This window comes from Cryptotermes secundus, unplaced genomic scaffold (genome assembly GCF_002891405.2).
Source record: "Cryptotermes secundus unplaced genomic scaffold, Csec_1.0 scaffold523, whole genome shotgun sequence".
NCBI classification, from domain to species: Eukaryota; Metazoa; Arthropoda; class Insecta; order Blattodea; family Kalotermitidae; genus Cryptotermes; species Cryptotermes secundus.
This window is the reverse complement of record NW_019734360.1, coordinates 925,226-952,392: the sequence shown is the minus strand read 5'-3', so window position 1 is coordinate 952,392 and position 27,167 is coordinate 925,226. Positions and strand designations below refer to the sequence as shown.

The 27,167-nt window shown below is 42.2% G+C and overlaps 1 protein-coding gene across 8 annotated transcripts in view; it reads right to left on the bottom strand.

Annotated features, from left to right (window-relative positions):
- LOC111868860 (dystrophin, isoforms A/C/F/G/H) overlaps positions 1–27,167 on the bottom strand; it is a gene marked incomplete at its 3' end in the record, with an annotated part of 149,664 nt that overhangs the window by 54,072 nt on the left and 68,425 nt on the right. For all 8 annotated transcript variants that reach the window (XM_033753202.1, XM_033753205.1, XM_033753206.1 and 5 more), the window contains 9 exon segments: positions 753–934; positions 2,669–2,860; positions 3,890–4,038; positions 4,682–4,880; positions 6,586–6,675; positions 7,389–7,481; positions 9,760–9,837; positions 11,918–12,010; positions 13,559–13,620. In XM_033753202.1, coding sequence (XP_033609093.1) covers positions 753–934; positions 2,669–2,860; positions 3,890–4,038; positions 4,682–4,880; positions 6,586–6,675; positions 7,389–7,481; positions 9,760–9,837; positions 11,918–12,010; positions 13,559–13,620 — 1,138 coding nt within the window.

Here is a 27,167-nt window from a genome sequence, read left to right as displayed (position 1 = left end):
ATTTTTCAATTCACTAATCCTTCCAGCAGCACTGTGGCCCTGAGGTCAAGTCAACCTCTAACAGAAATGCATACCAAGAATCTTCCTGGAGGTAAAGGGTGGTCAGGCCGGCACATAAGGCTGACAACCTCACTGCCATCTGTGAGCAGACTGTCTAGAAAATGTGAGAACCTCGACATCTCACAACCCTATGGGCCTCCATAGCCTGTTACAGGGATACCTTCACCTTTCACCTTTACTGTATTTACTACCTACTACTCTGTATTTTTGAGATGGAATTTTCAAACTGCAATTGAAGTGTGAGCAATCCTGTCTTGGTTTATCACAATTCACCCCAGTTTCTCAAAGCAAAATCTGGGACAATCTTAAGATTGAACCTTCATTACTTCCTTCCCAATCCTTTCTTAACAGACATTACATTCCAGTGATTAGGACTCCAGCTTTACATTCAGGAGGCTCTGGCCTGAAATTCCAGGTTGCAGACTGGCTAAACTGATCGAGGTTTTCTTCAGGTTTTCTCACTCCCTTCAGGCAAACACTAAGATACTGCTTTCATTTCCCCCGTATGAGTTCCTTCCACACTCTGTCAAATTCACTAATCATCCTCTCTTCTTTCAAACAGTAAAATGTCTTGGATTCTGAAGATGGGAGCTTCTGGGTCAATATTCAGATGGATTAAACATAATTCCTGACAGCATAGGATGGTTGCAGAGTACACAGTATATAAATATCCCATTACATCTGGGCATTACCTAGACTGCCTTTCCATGGCCTTAATACGGAGATCTTCCCATCGAGAATTCAGGAGCCTCATCTGTACCCGCACCTCACCTTCTTCATCCCTGGAGAGGCCACCTTCAGAAAGCATACGGGCTCCTTCTTCGAGCACTGCTCCCACACCCTCCTGGTGCCCTGCCAGCTCAAGCAGGAAGGCCTTCAATGTCAAAAATAGAATTGACGTTAACAACTTGATTGCCTTATACAAACTAATACAAGACTGGCCTGTACACTATATCTGGCCTTCCTGAATACTTTAATCCATTTTGTGGCACTGTTTCCAAATATATTTTGGTCTTTATTTTACTGTAAAAGAACTGTATATGCAACAAGGAAGGGAAAACATTGATCTCACATAATTCTATCTAATCTAATATATCTACCTGATTTAATCTATCAAATCGAATCTTATCTATTCCTGTTGCTCCCAATTGGAGCATAGGCCATGTGTGAAATGCTTCCTTTCGCTTCAGTTTCTTAATCTTAGACAGTTGTTACGCCTCCTTGGACGGGGGATTAGCGTGCAGCAAGGACACTACCTACACAGGATCACACAAACACAGAATAAACACAGACAAACATCCATGTCTTGAGCGGGATTCGAACCCATGAGCCCAGCAATCGAGCGGTGATGCCATTTCATGCCTTAGACCGCGCAACCACTGCGATAAGCTCTCACATAATGAGGTAACTAAAATGACACAAGATGTATAGAAATCAATAGAGGTAATTATAAAATATAATGAAATAATAATGCAAAACTACAATATGACATAACAAGAATATTATGATATTAAATTACCCACTATGTAATTTTTACGATATTTATTGCATTGTAAGGATGGTACAGTCTATATGGTTTACCTGAAGGTCGCGGGGTCAAGTCCCGATGAGGTCATTTGATTTTTTCAATTGAGGGCACTAGGCCCTGGGGTTTACTCAACCTCTAAGAGAAATGAGTACCAGGAATTAATGAAATGATCCTGGGGAGTGAAGCCCGGCCGGCGCGTAAGGCTGACAACATTACCGCCATCTTTGAGCCGACTGTCAAGGTAATGTGGGACCCTTAACGTCTCACAACCCTATGGGCCTTCACGGCCTGTTACAGGGATAGCTTTACTTTACTTTTACCTCATGGATCTACACATCCACCCCCCCCCTCCATATGTCTTCATGGGGTAGTACTTAAACAGTTAAACATAGGGACAACTTTATCTTACTGTACATACTTTAAAAAAAGATTTTCATTTGGAACATATTTTCTAAACGCAATCAATTTAATTTTGAGCGTTAAGGCACGTCCACATTACTCGTGCTCGTGTGACTCGCTATGCTCACGAGTAATGTGGGCGATATGACAAGTCACGAGACAAGCAAATTTTAAATTTTTAATTTAAAAACTATAGCCAATAAATTAAAATATGACTAGAGCCTATACACACTACGAGTAAATATACGGATCCTCACAGGCCGAAGCCTGGCGAGCAACTGAAGAAGAGTGGATGAATATTTATGGGCACCACTAAAAGCCAGATGAGTCTCCGGACGAGCACAAGCCTGGCGAGCACGAGCACGAGCACAAGTAATGTGGACGCGCCTTTACAGTGCCAACCAGCAGAAACATGGTGGGCATACTATCGCATATAATTGTTCCTAGTTATTAACTGATGGTAAATTAAAAAACAAAACATATTTGTATTTTNCTTTAAGGCAATCATTGTAACTTCTGTAAAGTCCTTGGGCCACATACTTGTATCTGGTCTATAATGGAGTTAGAAAATTGTCTGCTTGAAATTCTCAATTACACACAAGTAAATAGGATGAGCCAGACAGAATTTTACTACCAACAAAATTAATGCTGCTTATAAGCAATTAGACCTGCAGTCATTACCTCATGGGTGTGGAACTGCTCCTTGATGGACTCCAGCCCACCTTCAATAACCGACGAGTTACTGAGCTTATCTTCAGCCTCCAAAAGCCATGTGAGTACCTCCTCTAAGGCGACTTGGTAACCACCAAGCTCCACAGAAATGTTCGTGGCAATGCTGATAGGACGAGATGATGGGACACTATAAACACCTCCCTACAGACACAAACAATATTCCTGTATCTCTCAGCAACAAAAAGACACAACTATCTATACGATTTACATGCTGTTTATCACTGCCTACATTAAAAAAGAACTTGATGGTAAATGAACTGATTAGCAAACAAACTAATGGAGGTGGCGGCTTTGATTAGCGAGTGAGTAATCAAGAGACAAGGGTTAGTGGTGGTGGGTGAGCAAGTGGGTAAAGAAACGAAGTGAATGAGTGAATGGTCGTTATTTGATTAATGACTCAATAATTGAGGGCACAAATGAGTGGGTGGCCCTGTCAGTAAATGGGTAACCAATGGAATGAGCGAATAGGTAAGCAGGTACGAAAGTAACCATGTGATTGAGTGAGCGTGCAGGTAGATGAATGGGCAACCAAATTAATGGGTGAGTGGGCTGTCAGTGAATGGTTAACCAAGTGAACAAGTGAATAGGTGAACAGGCAAGAGAGTAACCATTTGAATGAGTGAGTGAAATGCTATGTATATATCCATGATACTACAGAGAAAAAACTCAATTGAAGTGCTTCACCTAATTTACAGAAATAATTCAGAAATAAAATTGAACTGGTAATTGGATTTACTGAACATCAGTAACTCATAACTACAAAGGATTGCACCTCTCTCACTAATCTACACATTCTACAGACAGCCAACCATGAACTGCACTGCTAACCGCCATCTCAGACCTCCACCTCAAGAATAACTAACTCATCCTGTTGGTCCTCATTATATAAGCCTTGGTAGGGAGTTAAAAGAGAACACCACTTCCAACAATTCGTCCATTGTTGAGTGACATGTTAACGGAGCTGTTGCCTCACAATGGTCAAAGCATTGTTGACATAGGACAATGTTTTGGTTTCCATGGAAGCATGTTTACTGGCAGTTGCTTAGCAATGGACAACTTTTCTGGGTTCATTATTTCACCTTTCAGCCATCATGTTACAATACTATAGAAATTAATACGAAATCTTTAATAAAAGTTATTATTTGTTACAACATAATTAACGAGTTTTACCTCTGCTCCTGGAGATGCTATCGAACTGGAGTCAGACTGTATCGAGATGTCTAAATGGCTCAAATCCATCTCTGAATGCGGCAAGGATTGGAAGAGGCACATCACGTACATCATGATGGACTTCTTGTCAGGTACAGATGTATTCACATCTGAGTGAAAGAATATATTCAAATAATGCAGTATCTGAAGACACTAAGTTCTGGTATTCATTACTGTAAAAAATAACTCTGCACTGTGACAGGTGACATGTCGACTCTGTCATGGAGTCGGAGTCGGAGTCAGAGTCGGAGGAGTGGGAGTGGGGGTTGGAGGATTCAGAGTCGGAGTTGGAGGATTCTGAGTCAGGGTCAGAGTCAGAGTAAGAGTAAGAGGAGTCAGAGTCGGAGGAGTGGGAGTGGGAGTTGGAGGATTCAGAGTCGGAGTTGGAGGATTCTGAGTCAGGGTCAGAGTCAGAGTCAGAGTCAGAGTCAGAGTAAGAGGAGTCAGAGTCGGAGGAGTGGGAGTGGGGGTTGGAGGATTCAGAGTCAGAGTTTGAGGATTCTGAGTCGGGGTCAGAGTCAGAGGAGTCAGAGTCAGAGGAGTCGGAGCCAGAGGAGTCAGAGCCGGAGGAGTCAGAGTCGGAGTCGTCAGTTGGGTCAGTTAGTTGAGATAAAATCACAGCACATCACCAGTGAATCAGGACTAGATGTACAGTCTCCAAAACACTGAAGAATCTCTGGATGCATCACCTTCCAAACTTATGCTCACTTCTTCTGTACAAATTCATATACTATTTCACAAACAACAATTTACCTTCAGGATCCAATAGTCTCTCAATCCCTAAATGCTCTTGTGCTACACGGAATGCATGCTCCAGTCTTGCATTTGGATGTTTCCTCGCAATGTTTTGAAAATCAAACAACTGTGACATCCAGTGATGAATTAATGCATTGAATGCCAATCCATCTGACCATGATGTAGTGAAGTTCTTCACATCTACACCAGGATAATCCTACACAAAACACATATTTCACTATCATTACTAACAATAATTTCATGCCAAAAGTTTAATGAAGAATAGAAAATGAAATACATATAAATAAGTAAATAAATAAGGTAAAGCAAAGCTGCTCCTCAAGCTAAGCATGAAGGTGTGGATATACAGAGAGGAACCTACTCACTTTTTTAACTTCCCAGAAACAGTGAACTATATGACTGCTTTGTTTTAATGTAAAGAAATCATTATCTCTGCCAAGAATGAGAGAATCAGGTTCACCTTTATAAAGGAGCATGAAAACCAAACTACTGGACAGTGCTCAAATGTTCATTGCAGTGATACAGGTACAATCAAGTGCAATCCTAAGAACGCTCATTATGATCCTTTGGCAATTGTATGATGGGATTCAGCTGATTTCCTCAAAATGGAACTGGCTTTTTCAGCTACAGTGAGTTTCCTAGACATGAAGCAAACTCATGGCAGTCTGCCTGACTTGACACAAGGTGCATCCAACTGTCCAACCTGAGTCCATGCTCACAAAGACACTCATTGTAGCAACAAGACAAATTCAAAGGCTGTCACAGAAAAACTTGGCAGACACAAAAATTTTGTTATTTATCTCTGGAATTTCTCTTCTGACACTTATAGACATATCTGATGGCCACACGTAAAGTCACTGGCATATGGAAAATTAAAACCAACAGCCTGCATTACGAATTACTTGGATTTAATGCAGAAGATTAAATGTGAGCTACATAATGTACTATTCCTTCCTCATTTTCAAGTGTGTATATAGACAATGTGTATAAATCAGGTAAAGATCACATTGGCCCTGAGAATGAAAGAAATATTTTCTCCAAAATACTGCTACCTATCCACCAAAGAACACAGTTATCAAAACCCAGGAGTCCATAATCTTAAACTGCAAACTATTCAGAATTATCCTGCAAGACGAATATATCAAATGAAATGCACACCATCTGTTTTATACAGACCATAAGTATGCAAATGAGCCTGACCACAAAACTATATATAAGTCATTCAATACCATCAATACTAAAACACAATTTATCAATTATTAACTAATTTTATAGTTACAGAACCTGAAAGAAAAACACTACTTATATCAGAGCTCAGCAATGGACATATCCTAACCCAGATAAACTGCTTAAACCCTCACAACCTGATCCTGAGATAGTTCAATCCATGGTCAGATATGAAAGGATTCAATCCTCTTCAGTCTTTGAGGTGTGTGTGTGTGTGTGTGTGTGTGCACGCGCGCACATGCATGTATGTGTGTGTGTGTGTATATAGGCACTCACATACAGGAACTTTTGCGACATATTTATTTCTTGTAATATCTTCTCAACCAGTCACAGTGGCATTAACTCTCTTCGCCCAATCAAACAATGGGGCTGTGGAATCGAATCCTACTCGAGTCATGGATGTCAGTCTGCGTTTATTCTGTGTTTGTGTTGTCCGATGTAGTTAGTAACCTTGCAAATGGGCTGATCAACCGCCCAAGGAGTCCTACTGACTGTCTATAAGATAAAGAAATTGAAGTGAAACAAAGTGTTTCACAGATGCCCTGTGCTCCAAAGGGAGCAAACAGAATGGACGGATGAACGAACGAATGAATGAATGAATCTCCTCAAAGATACAAAACAGAAAAAAGTTTTGAGGCCTGTTAGTTTAGGACTTTCTTAAGTTCATCACTTACCTTTGTGTTTTGCCGACACCATGCTAACAATGTCTTCTCCAGATTTGTCTGCTGCAACTCCGACATTAAATCTTTCAAGTGATAATGAACCTGTAACATTTTATTTCATTAGACAAAACTATAATCGCTTAAGAATGGAACAAGGTTAAAATGGCATATTCTAACATATGGCATCATTTCTAAATTCATCAAACATTTATACCTTGTGGGCAGAACTTCTAACTAGAATTCATAGGCCTTCTTATGGTCCAAGAATTTCTCTAGAGTTTCATATTCTTTTAAAAACTACTTACTTTCCAGTTTCAATTTTTCCCTCAAGAGCAATAATGTGTAAGAATGGACTACAGTGAAATAAGTAGAGTGTGACAAAGCTCCTTATTTTAAATGTATAGTTATATTAATATTTGGTATTAATGTACAGTGTGGTCACATTTTATGTGAATTTGAAATAAAATATTAATAAAGTCTCACTTTATGTTCAAACTTTGAAATAATGTAAGTCCCAAAAAATTCAGCAAGAATCATGATGATTTTTCAAAACATGTCTTGAATTTTGCAATGTCTTCAGGAATGCATCCCTCGCATAAACTACAACTGCACTGTAAATTACAAACTACTTATTTAGGTTAGGTACTTTTAGACAAAGTTTGTTTCTACAAGCAAAAAGTATTGCACATGCATACAAATGATTTTTTCAAGAGATTTTATGTTCCAAATTCATAATCATGATGATAACCACAATGACTTCCAGCTGAAAGTTCAATGGGCTTTATACTAGTAATCACAAACGTGAAAGTACGCACCTGCCAATGTAAAATGATGCTCCACACCAGCCCTAGCGTCAGTTTGGGGTTGCCATCCACTATGTCATTATTACTTATGTTCACCAACTTTACCTGGTGCATTACATGATATAGCAAACACGGCAAGCCAGTCAACAAGAAGCAGTCATGAGACAGTGAACGGGCATGGAAGGTAAGGAACATGAGACAGAAATATGCAAAATTAGATCATCAGGTTTATTACAAACAACACAAGTGTAAAGTAATGTCACACTATTGGCAATATTTTAAAAAGAAACATTATTTCTCATTATTTTGTTGATTCTTTCTACCACATTGTCAATCAGTGACATTACTAATACTACAGTATCAAAACACTGCCATAAACTTCTAGATTGAATGTACATCACTTGAAAACTTTACACAATACTGCTAAAATTAAGATCATCAGAAGTTCTACAGCAAGTTTTACCAATTATGAGGTTCCACTTCATTGAACAGCATTCTATACTTACATACAATGTTGATTTCTAGATTACAGCTATCTGGTTTAGCTACTGAATGCAGTTCAGTTCACATCATGTGAGAGGCAACCTAAAGCATTCCCAGTAATTCATCCATATACGGAAAGCAATTCCATAAGAAGAATATATACTTTGTTAATTTATTTTCTCTCTTTTTCATGTACTTTCTATACATACAAGGTGAAACTTATGACCTGAATAGAAAATACAGATTTCAGAAATTACAACATATTTCAACAACTTATTCTGTACAGAAATTAAACACATGCATAACTCAAAATAATCCCCCTATTCCCAATTCATTTTACAGAAAGCCAGTTGCAATGAATAAAGAACATCAAATATGATGCTTATGCATACAGGCAAACTTCATAAACTCTTTTTCTGGAAGACACTTTGGAAGCTTCCTTAATGACCTACAAATATGATGAAGTAATAAGAATTTGTTATCCGAGTGACAGGAAGCTGGAACAGCTGTCATTACAGTTACAGGCTACAGGCTGGATGGCCAGGGTTTGATTCCTGGAAAGGGCAAAGAGAAATATGTCTTTGCTGTATCATCCAGGCTGGTTCTGGGGCCCACACAGGCTCCTATCCAATGAGCACCAGGAGCTCTTTCCACAGGGTTAAACTGGCTCAGGGCATAAAGCTGACCACTCACTTCCATCCAGTGCCATGATCAAATATGATGGAGCTATACCTCCACTCCCACATACACTTTCATGGCATGGTGCTTAATTAATTAAGCACAGGAGTGTGTTTACTTTTTTTACGCATATCTGAGTGAGGAGGAAGTCCTCACAACCACCAGTGACAGTGATGATTGCTTTCTGACTGTAGTCTGGTCAAACATGACCAATATTTCAGGAAGGGCCTGTTGCCTCCACCTTCAGCGTAGACAAGTCAGCATAGAAAAGCTTGCTTGGAGGAGGAAATTCTCCAAAACACTGGCAACATTCTACCAGACTATATATCATCACAACCCACAACATAGCAAGTTTTATCTGACATCTGCTGGTAGCATCTGAAAACAATGTTCTTGTGATTTTGCACAGATAGACCATTGGAATCACACTGGGGATGTGATGTTAACTGTTTTGTTTCCCTGACTTACAGACATGTTGCTTCAGTCAGCAGTGCATATGGCTCTGCAACGGGAACAGTGAAATTGGGAGCAGAATGGATGGTCATTAATACTAAGCTCATTGGTCCACCTACATATAAGCTAGTGTTAAGAGACAAGACACTAATCCCTCAACACCCAATTTCAAACACTCACTGCAGATAAACTCGCTGCAGATGGTATTTTTATTACACTTTTATGTATGGTAATAAAACTCAAATAGGTATAAACAATGATTGTTCTTTTCAAACAGTAACTTGTCCCTTCTATCATTTTACCCTCAAGATCTAAACATATGTGACTTAAATTTTGACAAGTTTTCTTCTATACATCAAATGTTTGCCAGCCTGCATACTGGTTGAAACGAAGCACTGGGTATAGAATTTCTTTACACCATTTAACTGTATTTCAGTCTTAAATTACTGAAAGCCATACAACGTTTTATAAGATAACATGGATATTACAAAATATTAACATGAACATGAAGGCTGTGGTCTTCTGGGATGTGACATCATGTAGCCTGGCAGAGTTACCAACATTTCAGAGGAACCTTCTGCCTCTGTCTTCAAGGTGGAAGATGGAGGGAAAGTTCTTCCAAAGAACAATGGCAACAATGGTAACAATGTGGCACCATATCCAAAAGGCTGTATTCTTATTGGTATTTATTTTCATGGATATATTTCGTATATTTCACAGATGAACTTGTGTAAAATATACAGAACTTCTTCTGAGTCATTATACTTACATTGTTCTGCTCCAAAATTTGCAGTGCTTTGTTGACATTGTTCAAATGGTGTACTCTCATTCGCCCCCTTTCTCTTTTCTAAATGGTAAAAAGTGAAAAATAAAATTAAAAACATATACACCCTCACAGACATAAAAGAACTAGTATCGAATGTTGTTGGTTCCACCGTCACATGCAACACGTCTTTCTATAAAACTTACTAAAAGTCATCGAAACATCACATAGCTTTTAACTTTTATTTAAAGGTTTTTCACTGCATGTTTTGACCAATATTGTCATCATCAGCTGTTTAAAATTATTGTTGAGGAAACTGCTGTGCTTCTGTTATCGTGCCTTTGGTTATTAACATGTTGTCCCCTCTATGCATATACATATCTGTAATATGTATAAATATCTTCTATTAGAATTTATGTATATGATGTGTGATGTGAAGCAGGATGCCACAGTATAATATTGTAACGTGTTTGGAATAGGCACTCCCATGGTAATGCAATAACAGTAAGCCATTGTGTAGGGAACACCAAATCAATCTCCACGGAGATGAACAACCAAAGACTCATTGCTGTCGATAGAGTAGCAACAGAACTATAAGGAATGATGTCTAGTAAAAACAACTACTTTTAACTTCACATTCCCTCCTTCAATCTCTGGCATTCCCCCATACCCTCTGGACACAAATATTTGTTATAACCACATAATAACCTGATGCTGTTAATCTGTTCAGGACAAACAATAAATACACTCATGTCTACCCAGCATGTCTGCTGGGTCAGCCCCACACACACTTGTTTCCAGTTTGTTCTACTTTCTTCATCAACCCACTGCTCAATATATTAATTTTGTATGTTCTTTGAAAATATGAACTTTCATGCTCCTGTTCAAACAAGCTGAAGAGATGGAACAAAATTGAGAAAATAACAAGAAAAACTCTAAAATCTGAAATACTGACAAGTCTAATAAAAGTTTGTGACAAAGTTGTGTTTACAGTAACCCATTTACTGGCATCAGTTCATTTCGTTTACAGAAACATGTCAGTTTTAAAGGCACTGGGTCCATCAGACAGAGCTAAACTGTATCTTCCATCTAAGGACCCAAGAATAAATTTCATTCTTTCATCTGATTAAGGAAGCAGAGCCAGCCTTAAAAACAAATTATTTTTGTAACTTCAATAAGGCAAAGAAAGATGTTCAGGATATGTGGCAGGTGAAATATTAATTTTAAAATATCTGGTTTGGGAAGGAGAAAGGGTTAGGAAGTAATCTCCCTATTTCGTCAATTCACTGGTCCCAGTAGATCCATCAATCAATTATCACAGAAGCATACTCCTTCACCTGCTGTATTCCCAAATGGATCTCGATGAGCAGAACTTTTAGAAACTGAGATATAGCTTAAGGATCACTCTCTGCCATCATACTTGCTATTTAGGGTGAGCTAGGCACTACAATCTAATGTACCATACAATTACTAAACTGAATCATGAAACACTTTTGACACACAAACAGATCATATAACTTACAAAATAAGGATTCACAAGGATACTGGAATTAAAATTTAAAGAAAACAGACCTATGGAACAACCCAGAAAAAGGTGGTTTAGCCAGATACTGCAAGACATAAATAAGCAAAGAAAAGAAAGCTTGCAAGAATTCAGAATGTTGTTGGAAGAACAAAAAGGAGATTGAAGACCTTTCATCCACCAACTACAAAACAAAAACAATGAATGATTGAATGAGGGGTGGGCCATAACAATTTGGCCCCTGCACCGCGACCTTCAATTATCTATCGTGCTTCCTTCTTGATTAACCCTTTATCAGTCTTACAATTCTAATGAAATGTATGACTCTGTATATGGGGGTACCATAGTAGTCACGTGGTCCATAAAATCTGGACCAGGTAATGAAATCTAAAATAAGATATGAGCTCACAATCACATAGGATGTGTGTGGCTGATTCATCTTTTCCAGGCACCCTTCACAAGTAGGGTCATCTGTCAATCCCAGTTTGAAAAGGTGAGGTGTCCTGTAAGTAGTCCTGCCACCCATCTTAACTGGTCTCTGTTTAATTTTAACAGATCCTTCGTTCTTCTGGCAGAGGGCCTTAGTATATAAGTACAGTTCCTGATTCCCAATGTTTAACAAGAAGAAAAAAGAAAACTCACGTATTGTTTTCCTGTGAGCAGTTCCAGAAGTGACAACAGGCGGTTACCATCCCGCAGGTCTACAAACAGGTCAGTGACTGGAGGTTGGGAACTCTGTAAACAAATGTATGACATATTACTTCCTGACACACTTTCATTATGGTAATTATTCAGAAAATTGTTTGGAACATGAGAATCAACATGTTAATTATTCAAAAAACTGTTTGGAACATGAGAAGAAACATGGTAATTATTCAAAAAACTGCTTGGAACATGAGAAGCAACATGGTAATAATTCAAAAAACTTTTGGAACATGAGAAGCAACATGGTAATTATTCAAAAAACTGTTTGGAACATGAGAAGCAACATGGTAATTATTCAGAAAACTGTTTGCAACAGTCAGAGTCACAGTTACTTTACGACTGGCAGTTTACCGCCAATCAGTTCGTCTTGGCATCAGGCCCCTTGAGGCCCACGACCAGAGATTTTTTTTTCCAACTGAACTCTTGCAGTAATAGTCCTTATGTAACATCCTCTCTGATGAGAAGATGGGTCTGTCTCTTGTAAATACATTCGACCTTTCATCAAGTGTATATTTCACACACATATAATGTTATCAAAAACTCTTCCTTTTGCTTTACACACAAGTCCTCTGTCAGTACAGGCTTTACAGAGCAGATCATGCATAACTTACAGATCTTATGCTACAACGAATACTTAGTCTTTTGAACGGTCAAAAGCTTGACCACCGCCACGTTTAAGCCTCTTATATTTTCTGTGTCCAGCTTCACCTTGTCCTATACCGCGAACATGTTCATTATCATGATTTTGTATGACTTCTGCTTGTTGTCTGCACAATTTTGTTATATAATTGTATACATATGGAAAGTTGAAAGCCGTGTTCAAGTCGCGGATTGATGTGCACCTTGGAAAATTTCCAATGGTGCGCAAAACCTTGTTTTGCATGCACTGCAATTTTAGGAGGTAGGTGTCTGCCGCTAATTCCCAGGCAGGACAAGCGTAAGTCATTACTGATCTGATCAGTGCCTTACAGAGGGACAGTTTAATGTTTTCGTTTAAACACTCACTTTTGAATAGGGAGTAGATTCTAATAAATGTTCTGAAGGCCTTGGCTTCAATCATTTCTATGTGAAGTCTCCACGTAATCCTCTTATCGAAGATCATGCCCAGGTACTTTACATGATTGACGAAGGGGATATTCTGCCCATCCAATGTAAGATGAGTCTGAGGGAGCCTAAGTCTATGACAGAAGTAGATTGCCTGAGCAACATGAGAAGTAAAGTGGTAATAATTCAGAAAACTGTTTGGAACATGAGAAGTAACGTGGTAATTATTCAGAAAACTGTTTTGAACATGAGAAGTAATATGGTAATTATTCAGAAAACTGTTTTGAACATGAGTAGTAATGTGGTAATCATTCGGAAAACTGTGTGGAACATGAGAAGTAATGTGGTAATCATTCGGAAAACTGTCTGCAATATGAGAAGTAACATACATTTCGGCATTTACTCCAAAGCGCAGTTTTGGGTTGACAGTTGTCACAGTAACTCACAAACTCTCCAGCATATAAAAATACTCTCTCAGGAGTCAATTCCTTGTGCTTTAATAGGTTAAAGAGGAAATAAGATTTAAATGCTCACCTTTAGTAGCTGTGAATTAATCCACTTGGCAAAAGTTTTCTTCTGTACATCTTCTCGTTCATCTGCAACAAGAGAAACTAAACTCAATACGACAACACTGAAGTTCATAGCAGAATCATCATATCATGTCCTTGACAATGCCACACAGTAATAAGATAGAATGCAATAGCCACTTCTTCTTCCCGCGTAAATTGGCGAGCGCAGAGCATAATCATGAGATATCTGATAAGAATGAAAATCGGATATAGATGACAACAGAAAAACAGTACACTGAAGGCGCGTATTCTGGGATAAATACATTTCTGACGTTTCAGGTTGACCATGAATATGGAAATTATTTTCTCCTGATATGACTCCTTGAAGTCCGATAAAATGGTAACGACGTTTCGGAAGAATCTGCTGTCTCCATCTTCGTGGCCAAATAGTAAACCAAGAAAGCAACAAGCTTGTTTGCTTGCTCCATTTACTCTTCGACCCCGAAGATAGAAGCAGCATGTTCCTGCGAAACATAGATAAAAGTCTATCGCACTATAAGGCATGACATCCCTGAAGACAGCAGACCTAATTCTCATCTAAAGAATATTTCAAAATTCGGATCCTACATTACAGAGACGAGCAGCCTGGACAGCTCAGTCCGTACAGCGATGGGCTACATGCTGGACGGTCGGGGTTCGATTCCAGCCAGGTGCAAGATATTTTTCTCTACTCCACAGCGTTCAGGCCGGCTCTGGGGCCCACTCAGCCTCCTATGCAACGGGTATATGGGGATCCCTCTTCGGGGTAAAGCGGCCGTGGCGTGAAGGTGACCACTCCCCTCCAACTACTGCTGAGGTCAAGAATTGTGAAACTATGTCTCCACTCCCACATACGGCTTAATGGCGTGGTGCTTAATTAATTAAGCACAGGGATAACGTTAACTTTCTATCTCGCAGAAACACGCCCTTCTTCACTATAAACATCAATCGGATAATTCTGCTTATACGGAAAAATCACTGCTTGAGGAATTAGCCAAGCAGTAGTTAGCTAGTTATTTAGAGAGGGTGGGTTTCCCCATGCACCGCGACCAGTTTGATCTATTGTGCTTCCCTCTATGATATTCTACCAGTCTCTATACCCTACCGATAAATGGTGCGTACCATCAGTCCCGCCGAGCAAGCGAGTTCGGCCACTTGCTTAGCGGTGTCTATAATGCTTCCCCCATCTATCAGAGGCCTTAGAGACTATTGTTGGGCGGGAAACGTCCTGGAATTTGGCTGTGATCCCCTTTGGGGATATGAGGTTCTTTTACGTGCCGTAAAGTTACGACACGGGACACACAGCTTAAAGTCCCTCCCGGAGGACTTGTTCCCTGAATTTTTCCACGACCTCCACCGGGTATTTGAACCCGCGTACTTCGAGTCATGAGGTGGGAACGTTACCTATAGACTATGGAGGCCGCTTAGCCAAGCAGTAAGTTCTTCCGAAACGTCAGGAAACTTCTACCAGACGGCACGGCATCACATCCTAGAGAACAATACTCTTTATCACATTATTTCGATGAATTTCATGCTGCAAACAGTTAACCAAGACGTTTAACCGCATACCTCGTACCATACGTCATGCTGTCTCAGCACCTGACGCACTTGGTTGCTAGCATCTCTGCACTCATGATGCACGGCGCAAAAGTAAACTATGACAGGTCTGATCTGTAGGAGGGAACACGTGATCTAGCACATACTTCAGACACATGAGTACCCGCACCGGAGATAATCTCATAATCTGCCATAAACCGCGGATCTATCTCACGAATAAGCTCAAGTGAAATAACCACTCTTCATTTCCAAGCCCGAAGAACAACGTTTGGTTCATACTCCATAATGGCTTTAACAAAATCTAATCCACTTCAATCTCCCTAACCAACCACCTAAGTCTCTCTTGAGAATCCAATAGTTTCTCGCCTACTTCAGAGAATTCCTGTCCTTTACGGAACCCTAAAAGTTCATTACGCTGGTCACGGTAGCCGAGCGGTCTAAGGCATGCACTGTCTTCTCCCTCTCGGAAGCCGGGATCGTGGGTTCGAATTCCACACAAGGCATGGATGTCTGGTATGTGTTTATTCTGTGTTTGTTGTCCTGTGTTTAGGGAGAGGCCTTGCGACGAGCTGATCACCCGTCCAAGGAGTCCTACCGTCTGTAAAATGATCAATAAAACTAAGAAATCAGCCCTGTGCTCCACAGTGGGAGCGAGAGGAAAACAAAAAGGTTCATTACTGTCATAACACCCTGTCGTCACTATTGTGGGCCAAAATCATCTAATTCACACCCTCCCATTCTATGTCTTTAAGAACCACTTTATTACATTCCCATCTATAACTAATTATTTCAAACTGTCTCTTTCTTTCAGGTTCTCTAACCAAAATTTTGTATACATTTCTCTCTTCTCCCACACGCGCTGCATGCTCCTTCCATCCTCGTGATTTCATCGTTCTAATAATATCCGGAGAGGAATATAAATTAAGTTCCTCAGTATGCAGTTTTCTTCCACACTCCTGCTGACTCCTGCTTGGGCCCTAATGTTCCCCTTAGCAGCCTGTTTTCAAATACCCTCGCTCTATAATATTATCTTAATGCAAGCGTCCAAGTTCCACAGCAAACAGGACAAGCAGCAACCACAGCTGGAAATGCGGGTAGATGCAGGTAGATGCCATATGCTCAGTTCCCGGGCCTTGTGATGCCGTAAATACCATTGCCAGCATCGATATATGTAGGAATGGAATCATGAACCTGCACTGCAATAATTTCCTTCTAATACGTGTTGTTCATTTCCACCGGCTTTTCTAATGAACAGCAGCGTCTGCCTAGTTCTGCCTAATTCTGAACTGCAGCGTCTGGCTAGTTCTGCCTAATTCTGAACTGCGGCGTCTGCCTAGTTCTGCCTAATTCTGAACTGAAGCGTCTGCCTAGTTCTACCTAATTCTGAACTGCAGCGTCTGCCTAGTTCTGCCTAATTCTGAACTGCAGCGTCTGCCTAGTTCTACCTAATTCTGAACTGAAGCGTCTGCCTAGTTCTACCTAATTCTGAGCTGAAGCGTCTGCCTAGTTCTACCTAATTCTGAACTGAAGCGTCTGCTCAGGTCTGAACTGAAGCTTCTGCCTAGTTCTGCCTAATTCTGGCCTGAAGCGTCTGCCTACTTCTGCGTAATTCTGAACTAGAGCGCCTACCTAGTTCTGAATACAACGTCTACGTATTTCTGCCTAGTTCTGAACTGCAGCACCTACACAATTAGGAAGCCATTTCCGTCCCTGGCAACAATAAATGTACACTGTAAAGAACAGACCAGTTCTCACTTACGTTGCGCACAACTAACATGACGACAGCAAAGACTCATGCAGATGGCCATGAATTCATCGTTTGCGTACATGTGTCACGATCCTCCGCAAAAGGCCTCACAATCTCCGATCACTAACGTGTCGTTAACACAAGCTACGGCGTCATATCACACGCGCCTAATGTACCAATCTTTCAAAACTAAACTGCATTCTTATCTCATTGGTAGTGATCCTGCCGTTGTGGGAGTTCGAGTCTCGATAGGGTCAAGAAATTTCTCTTGTCCACGTCGTCCAGACCGATTCTGAGGCCCACACAGGCTCCTACTCAATGGGTACAGGGGGCGCTTCACCCGGGGGTTAAGCGGCCGAGGCGTGAAGTTGACCACTCACCTCCAACAATACATGGATTTATACATCCACTCCCCCATACGTCTTCATGGCACAGTGCTTGGTTGAACACAGGGACAACTTTACCTTTAATGCATTACTAAAGATAATCTACTTCTATGAGATAAGCCATCTTGCTGTAAGCACGCTTTCTTCATTTGTGTGCAATTCAAATCTGGGCTGGCTGTAGATTTATTTTTGTCCGACTGTTTTGCTGTTCGGTGATCAAACTTTAAGTTAAGTTCGGCGTCCATTAGTTTGACATATTCAAGAGTACTGACATAGGCCAAACCTGCCCAAGTTCGTAATATGACACTCTAAATTTGTCACACACTGGGAAAACAAAAATTTGCAAGGATAGCTCAGATGGTACAGCGACGGGCTACGGGCTAGGCGGCCAGGTTTCAATTCCCGGCACGGGCAAAAGACTGTTCTCTTCTCCATACAGCCCCGACTGGCTCTGAGGCCCACGTAGTCACCTACCCAATGGGTGCAGGGGGGCCCTTCCCGCAGGTAAAGTGGCCGGGGTGTGAAGGTGACAACTCACATCAGTCTACAGTCGAGATCAAGAATGGTGGAACTATACCTCCATTCCCCCATACATCTTCATTGTGCGCTCCTCAATTAAGCACAAGGAAAAGTACCTTTACCTTTCACTGGAAAAACAAAACTGCGGAAATCATCCTCTAACTTCGTGACGAATTTTGAATCTTGTACGGCGAAACTGGGCAGGCACGCGTCATTACTGAACCATTTTCTTCCTCATAATAAACTGATGGTTCGAAACTCGGCTGGAACACCGGTAATTCTGATGCTTTTATTTTCTTCAGTCCCTCCAAATGAGGTCGTAACCGCTTCCTTCCGAATCCTTTCAACTTCTTCGTCTATTTAACATGTTACAGTTCAACGCCGTGTAGTACGAGACAGCGACGGCGTCGCAAACACTTGATTCTGATACCTGAGAGTGGCCTTAAATAAAGAATAAATCAAATAAAGTTTAAGATGAAGAATGCCACTGAATTATGTTTTAATAATGGCGCAAACGTTTTGGCACGAACTGTACTTGATTTTGGAATAATGCCCAATGCCTGCAGAAAAAAAGACCTTGCAAGGTTACGTCAATGAACTGCAAACAAAACTTGTCTGCAGAATAAAAAATAAATAATAATAGGCCAAAATTAAATGGGGCACGCGGTAGCGTAGTTCGTTGAGGCTCTATGCTACAAGCCGGAAGGTCGCGGGTTCGATTCCCGATGTCATTGGATTTTTCCAACTGATCTAATCCTTCCAGCAGCACCCTAGCCCTGACATCGACTCGGCCTTTAACAGAAATGAGTACCGCGAATCTTCCTGGGGGGTAAAGGGCGGCAGGCGCGTAAGGCTAACAATCTTACCGCCATTTAAGAGTCGATTGACTGGAAAATGTGGCAGCCTCGATGCCTCACAACCCTATGGGCCTGTTACAGGGATAGCTTCATCTATTTTACTGAAATTAAAAGACTCAAATACAAGTTCCTACTGACTGAAGTACAAGGAATGTGATATCAATAATCACTGGCGCGACCAGAAGCCTATCACGATCAGTTCAAGCAGAGGACATCCGCGGTGAACACTCCTGCGCGCGCTGCCGTACACGGCCATTTTGGGAACAACGATACTAAGATGGCCATAGCCCAGGGCCCGCTATCAGGCACTCGGAATTGTGGGCGGGTTGCAACACTGGCTCAGGGACAGGATACTCTGTCGTATGGTGTAATAATATTTCACTTCAGTTCTTTATTTATTTACGTTCTGAGCTCAACAGCCGATGGCCAATTACAGACTCAGCATGAACACATAAAAACAGCAATAACACAACACGAGACAAGGCAAACAAAAACAACAAAAGAAACAATAAAAAAACAGAAAATTTTATCAGTTTTTACACTCGAACATGAGTCACTAAAAATATCGGTCCATTTAATAATAATAATAATAATAATAATAATAATAATAATAATAATAATGGTATAACGATGGGCTATGGGCAGAATGGTCCGAGGATTGTGGTTTGAATCCCTGCGGGTGCAAGAGGTTTTCCTCTTCTCCACAGCGTCCAGATTGGCTCTGGGGCCGGCCCAGTCTCCTATCCAATCGGTACCGGGAGTAAAGCGGCCGAAGATGACCACTCATCTCCATCTAGTGCCGGGAATAAAGAATAGTGGAGCTATGCCGCCGCCCTCCCATACGTCTTCACGGCGCGGTGCTTAATTAAGCACAGGGAAAAACTACAATTTCCTGTAATCAGCAAATTTCTGCCTGGAGAGTATGGGCCTAATGGGTTGTAACGCTATGCAGTTCGGAGAGATTTCGGCGTTTCGGAGGAACATATCACCTCCCTCTGCAGGGCAGAAAAACAAACCAAGCAAATAATCCGGCATAAACAAGCAGTAAGCCTTCTCTCACTTTCTGACTCTGAAGATGGAAGCGATATATTCCTCCTAAACGTCAGGCTCTATCCGAACAACACGGCGTTACAACCGCTGTGAGAACATCGAATCAAACACATTTCTACCTGGCAACAAATTGGTTAATGCGCACCGGTCGGTGTCTTGTATCGTGGAGTGCAAACCTGGACGCGAATCCATTAGGCCAGTGCATACGGGGCGCTCGCAGTATTCCGTTCAGTTCGCGCCGCCTAGTGCGCCTAGTGCCGCGGTATGGCCCATGCAGTACGCCACACTCCTAGCGACCAACTTCCGTGTCACTGCCATCCGAGCATCAAATTGTTCGAGTGAAACTATTTCATTTTTTATTTTATTTCATCGTCAGACTCCGTTATAACAACTACGTTTCGTAAATTGGCTCTATTTCCGCCTTCAAATGAACAGGATATGAGAGAAAACCTACTGTGTTGGGCCCCTAGGCAGAGTTTCTGTAAAGCCACCCAACTGATAAAGATTTCTCCCGTATCCTCTACACATGAAGAAGGAAATAGATTCAATTTCCGAAAGGTTTCAGTATGCTCCGATGATGGACAAAGTCGAAAACAATACATAATACTATGACCTTGGAGGAGCATGCGGTAGCGTAGTTGTTTGAGGCACTATGCTACAAGCCGGAAGGTTGCGGGTTCAAGTCCCGATGAGGTCATGGATTTCTTTTTCAATTTACCTAATCCTTCCAGCCGCACTATGGCCCTGGGGTCGACTCAGCCTCTAACAGAAATGAGTACCAGGAATTAATTAAATAATCTTCCTGGGGAGTAAAGTGAGGCCGGCGCGTAAGGCTGACAACCTCACCGCCATCTGTGAGCCGATTGTCTAGAAATTGTGGGAACCTCAACATCTCACAACTTTATGGGCCTCCACGGCCTGTTACAGGGATAGCTTTACTTCACTTTTACATACTATGATCTTTGATGTGAGGCCGTGTATTTTGGTAAAAGTTTGCCGACGTTCCGCAGGAACTCAGTTCCTCCATTTTCAGGATCGATAGAGGGACTAGACACTGATAGGAGGGATTTATGAAGTACGCCGCTGAGATGGGCTTAGATGCCATGCTATAGATACCAAGTTTCATAGAGAGTGGTTCAGCTACTCAAAAGCTGACAGAGGGAGAGACACACACATGCAGATCGCGCAAGCATACTTTCAATTTTCTTAATAAGATACTTTTGAGCTTAAACCGTAGTCAAATCGTCTGTTTCCTTTCCGTTGTTACGCTTGTTTTGCACTGTCTTCGCTCTATAAGATATAGGCAACAGGTTCCTCTAAAATGTTAGTACAGATGTATACCAAACTACACGGCGTCACATCCCACAAGATAGTAATTTTGGTTCATGAACTACAGTTCNCGAAGACTACACGGTGCCTAAACCCAGAAGACGACTTTCTTCATTTACAGTTCTTTTCATTAGAACTGGTGGCTGAGGCATTTAATAATCACATTATGGTTGCTTTTTTTTTAAGTTTCTTGGGATGGGGTGAGACTGAGTCCACTTGGTACGTCGGCCACTAATTGGCCTATTGCACCAGCCCCGGATGATAGATGATGTGTGGAGCAGTCAGTGGAATGAGAATTGACAGGGGAAACCGAATTACTTGTAGAAAACGTGCCCCAGTGCCACTCTGTCCACCACAAATCCCACATGAAGTGACCTGAGTGCGAACCCGGGCCGCTGCGGTGGGAAGCTGGCGATTAATCAGCTAAGCTATGGCATTCATGGCACAGCATAACAATCACATTAATGAAGTCTGGAAGGAAGTAAAGGAGGGGTGGGGGAGGAAACAAGAACACAGAGAACATAAGAGAGTGGTACAAAATGCAGCACTGTGGAACCCTGGTTTTCGGTGAATTCAGCTCCTGCTATTACATGCATCTGCAGGCAACTCAGCCGCCACTGACAGTGACAAAAGAACAGTACGTTCGTCTTACGCTAAACGTTCTTGCGTACTTGTAAAAGCATGACAAATAAAACCCGAATTGCGTTAATACTCAAGTGGGTTGAAAAAAGCTGAAGAGATCACGAAGGGTCTTCAACGAAAGTGACGTCATCTCTTTAATGACGAAATTAAATATTGCGAAACATCAGCCAGGTGCTGCGTTACTTAGACAATGGATGGTGTTCACCCTCCGGGCGAATTGCAAGCACACAGAGTATCTCCGCTGACTGTCGTTCATTCCCTCAGCCATCCGCATTTTAAACAACTCGTGGAACATATACAGATGGACTCCTTAAATACACGTAATATCCATCAATTCCAGTTTACGGAGCGATGCTTAATTAATTAAGCTCTGAGAGAATTTTACGTTTTTTTTTTTCCTCCACTCAACTTACTAGCGCCGCATGTGATAATGCTTGCGCTTGCTGACAAGGTTTTCAATTCAAATTAAGAACAAATGTTGATATAAATAACAAGTAATATATACGCATTTTCACAATATCTCTGTGGGTCAGATAAAAAAGCTCTCATGGGTTTTGTGGCCCACTCAGTCCCCTAACCAATGGGTACCGGCGGTATTTTCCGCGGAAATTAAACAAGTGGGGCGTGAAACTGACCATTTACGTCCATCTAGTGCCGAGGTTAATAATGCGTGAAGCTATACGCTCACTCCCCCATACGTCTTCAGTGCGTGGCGCTTAATTAATCAAGGTGAGTGTACCTTTCGAAGACTTCAGCTTTCTGTGCGTACAGGAAAAGCAATACAAAACCGTTTTCTTTTCGAAGACGTCATCTTTCGGTGCATACAGGAAAAACAATACCGAAAACGTCATCTTTCCGTGCATACAGGAAAAACAATACAAAACCGCGTTCCTTTCGAAGACTTCATCTTTCCGTGCTTTCAGGAACAACATATAAAACCGCGCTCCTTTCGAAGACTTAATCTTACCATGCATACAGGAAAAACAATACAAAACAGCGTTCCCTTCGAAGACTTCATCTTTCCGTGCATACAGGAAAAACAACAGAAAACAGCGTTCCTTTCGAAGACTTCGTCTTTCCGTGCATACGCGTGCAACAATCCAGAAGGCACCTTACGAAGACTTCCATCTTCTGTGCTTTCAGGAGCAACAATCCTGATACCGCTAGATGTCACGTCGGGCCGCACACTTCCGCTTTTGTTGTGCACAACTCCGGAATCGTGTTCACAGACGAGCACAAAGAAAACCCGTCTCAACCCCGTAACGGCAACACGAGGCACAGCACAGTGCAGCTTGCGGTTCTACTACCGTAACGGCAATCTCGTCTTCATGTTCAGAGTATCCGGTTTTCGGAAACGAGATACCAGCACCCGAGCTATAGTAGTATGCCTAGTTCATCCGTAGCGGAGGGCACTAAGCTCAAGTGGTTAGTCGCTGGCTTCCCACCGCGGCGGCACGGGTTCGATCCCGGGTCTGGTCAAGTGGGATTTGTAGTGGACAAAGTGGCGCTGGGGTAGGTTTTCTCCGAGTACTTTCGTTTCCCCTGCCAATCTTCATTCCACCAATTGCTCCACAATCACCCTCACCTATCATCTGGGGCTGGTACAATAGGCCAGAAGTGGCCGCAGTACAAGGGACTTAGTCCCACCCCACTAGCAATAAAACAAAATCCCAAATTTCGATTAACACTTCGAAAGGCAGTGCAACAGCTCAAGTGACCAGTCGCTGGCTTCCCACTGCGATGGTCAAGGTTCAATCCCAGATTAGGTTAGATCATATCGGATTTGTGGACAAATTTGCACTGGTGTAGGTTTTCTCCGAGTACTTCGGTTTCCCCTGCCGATTGTCATTCTATCCAATAAACTCCATATTCATTCATCATACGAGGCTGATATAATAGCCCCACTAATAGCCGGCGTCATCAGCGACCTCAACCTCACCCCACTCCGCGAATTAAACACATCTTTGAAACACAAATTTCTTCTAAATAAAATTATCCCTGTTCTTAATTAATTAATTAATCACCATAAGAGCAGGTATGGGAAGTTGAGGTACAGCTCTAACGTTCTTAATCTCAGCACTGTATGGTGGTCACTGGTAAGCTTCACGCTACAGCTGCTTTTCCTGCAACGAATCAGCCGCCGGTATCCAGCGTATGAGAGAGTAGGCGGGTCGCAGGGTCAGTCTGAGCGTTGCGCAGAACATAGAAATCTCTCATACAAACTCCGTGGCCCTTAGTTCGCAAGCGAACTACACCGACCGAGCGATCGCCGTTTGTCGGCGAAGTTAGTGCCAAATTTTGCGGATAGAGGGTGTCGCGTGGTCAGCGCAACGAATCCCCACAGCCGTTAATTTCAGTCTTCCAGACCGGAGCCGCTATTTCCTTGAAATAGTTCCTCAAGTATCGTCACGAGGCTGAGTGGACCCCGTTCCAGACCCACTACTTCTCAGAAAAAAACACGATAGCGCCAAGAATCGAACCCGGAACCTCTGGATCTGTAGCCAGGAACCAGCCCACTAGACCACAGAGGCGGTACCTGCGTCTCCATTGCTGGGATTATTTGGTAAATGCTGATTAGAGAAACAACCGTTGTTAAACAGCAGGGGCATACGAACATACAAACACAGTCCGTGGTAACACACTAAAGCAGGCCATGATCAGGTATTTCTACTTCCCCGTTTATCATTCAAGTTATCCTCTAATTAGACGCTTAGCAACTCACGTAGTCGAGCAACTGCTGTTAAATAATAAGCGAATACGTAAATTCTAAGGTTTCACGCACAGTATTGTATCTATATGAAGTTTTTGAATTACGTCGAGTGTCAGTGGCGTTAAACATGGCGAGACTGCGCAACACTGTGACGTCTCCAATGAAGGTCGAAGCGTTCAATGTTAACAGAACGACCCGCTATTCAATGCAAATACATAGACACTTATCGTTCCGTTCTTGCAGAAGAAGTTTCAAATATTAACTTCCATCAAAAGTGATCCGGGATAGCTCAGTAGGTATACCGACGGGATACGAACTGGACGACCGGGGATTCGACTCCCCGCAAAGGTAAGAGATTTTTCTGCACTCCACAACGTCCAAACCTGCCCACGTAGTCTCCCACCCTATGGGTACCGGAGGCTCTATCCCCGAGGGTAAAGAGGCCGGAGCGTGAAGCTGACCTTCCACCTCCGTCTGATACCGAGGTCAAGAATGGTGAAATGATTAAGAACAGGGACAACTTAAAACACTTCCCTATCAAAACGGCTGTATCGATATATCGATACATTTCTTCTCAGTGTCACTGCATCAAGAAGCCTGAACTGAACAGAAAGATAGATAAATAAACATAAAACAAACTCCGTGGTTTCACTCCACAAGCGAACTATACCGACCGAGCGACCGCCGCTTGTCGGCGAAGTTAAAGCCAACTTTAGCGGATAGAGGGTGTCGCGTGGTCAGCGCAACGGTTCACTACGGCCATTAATTTCGGTTTTCTAGACCGGAGCCGCTATTTATTTTTTAGCAGCTCCTCAATTATCCTCACGAGGCTGTGTGGACCCCGTTCCAGACCCACTACTTCTCAGAGAATCTGGTAGCACCGGGAATCGAACCCGGACCTCTGGATGTGTAACCTGGAACTCTTTGACAGCTAGACCACAGAGGCGGTCAACAGAAAGACAGATATCCACTTTAAATAAACATTCCGGCATACTTCGAAGTACAGAAAATTAGTGGACAGGCAAACAACGAGCTGACAACCTGACATGGGGCGATAATACCAAACAGGGCTCGCCTGACGGCAGCCAACTGCCGTGTACCGTTATCTGCAGACATTGCGGGCGGGCGGGCGCGGGGGAAGCAATAGAAACTGCACTCAGAGCAGAGGAATCCGTAACTACCAGATGTATTTCTAGATATCAGTACTTGAGCCAATACATGACAGAAATGACAGGCAGTGAACTGTGACAGAGTGCAGATGCTCCTTATTCACTTCAATCGACGCAACCCAGAAAGTTCGCTCAAGGAGTAACATTTCTGATTTATCTGGAAGGTGACCAGTTCGAACCTCGGCTGGAATATCAAGTATCCTCGCTGAGATATTCCGTGGCTTTCCTCGGAAGCCCCCAGGAAAGTGCTGGGACAACAGCTCGAACCCTGGCTGGCCTCTTCCTTTCACATCGTTTTCAATTAACTGTTCAATCACTTGACGCTTACTTACTTACTTACTCATGGAGCTGAGCCCTTCTGGAGGAGCTGCCAATTCTGCAGCTACTCAAGAATTTCCCAGCATTTTATGGAACCCAAAGGTTCATTACCGTGTTCACAAGAGCCCTCAACTAGTCCCTATCCTGAGCCAGATCAATCCAATCAATACCATCCCATCCTATCTCTCTAAGATCCATTTTAATATTGTCCAGCCACCTACGCCTTGGTATTCCCAGTGGTCTCCTTCCTTCTGGCTTTCCCACCAATATCCTATACACATTCCTCGCCTCCCCCCATTCGTGCTACATGCTCTGCCCACCTCATCCTCCTTGACTTGATCATTCTAATAATACTTGGAGAAGAGTACAAGTTATGAAGATCCTCATTATGCAGTTTTCTCCAACCTCCTGTCACTTCATCTCTCTTTGGTCCAAATATTCTCCTCAACACCCTGTTCTCAAACACCCTCAGTCTATGACACTATGCATCTATAATATGAAACACTAAGAGCGTCTTGTGATACAAAACGGACCGCACAGAAAACGACGCATTCAACAATTCTATTACTGCATGTGTATTCTGCTGCCTGCAGAAATCTGCACATGGTCGCGGACGTCTCTCTAGCGCCCGATGCCGGATTACCGGACGTGTCGGACTAGCGCACGGTCGGATTACTGGGACTGTACTGTAGCATATAGTGGAGCGCGAACCAATTAGTACCACCACGATTGGAAAGGGGGCACTCCATAATTGACTCAATGAAATGCAAATTAGTGACAGCCTGCTATAGTGAAATTAAATAACATCTGTGAAGGGTTTATTGGATATATGCAAATTCCATTCATGTTCCTGTGTGAAATAGGTTTTAACACAGATCAATATGACTGAAAGTTAGTTTTACATACGATTGGTGGACGTTTCCAGCACTTGTTTTCAATAATGCTGTGAATCCTCACTAATTCAGACTGACAGAGAGAAGGGGTAAAACGTGGGAGTGAAAAGTTCCAATTACAGACAGAAATTATATATATATAAATATTTGCTCAAAGCAAGAACTGGGGAGCCAGAAAAACAAACGTTACTAGCGAATGGCATCGAAACACTATTGGTTTCTTGGCAACGGCTCGGTAAACACGTTCCCGATGCAACGCATACGCATGCAACAGAGGTATTATTGGAAACGATGTTTTCTACTCGGTCCGTGCAAAGGGTTATAAGTACAAGTGAAGTAAGAAGAGTTCATCTCTCGTCAGAGAGAGCGCCCCAAAACAACATGACCGTAATTGTCAAACAGTAATAAATATCTGGTC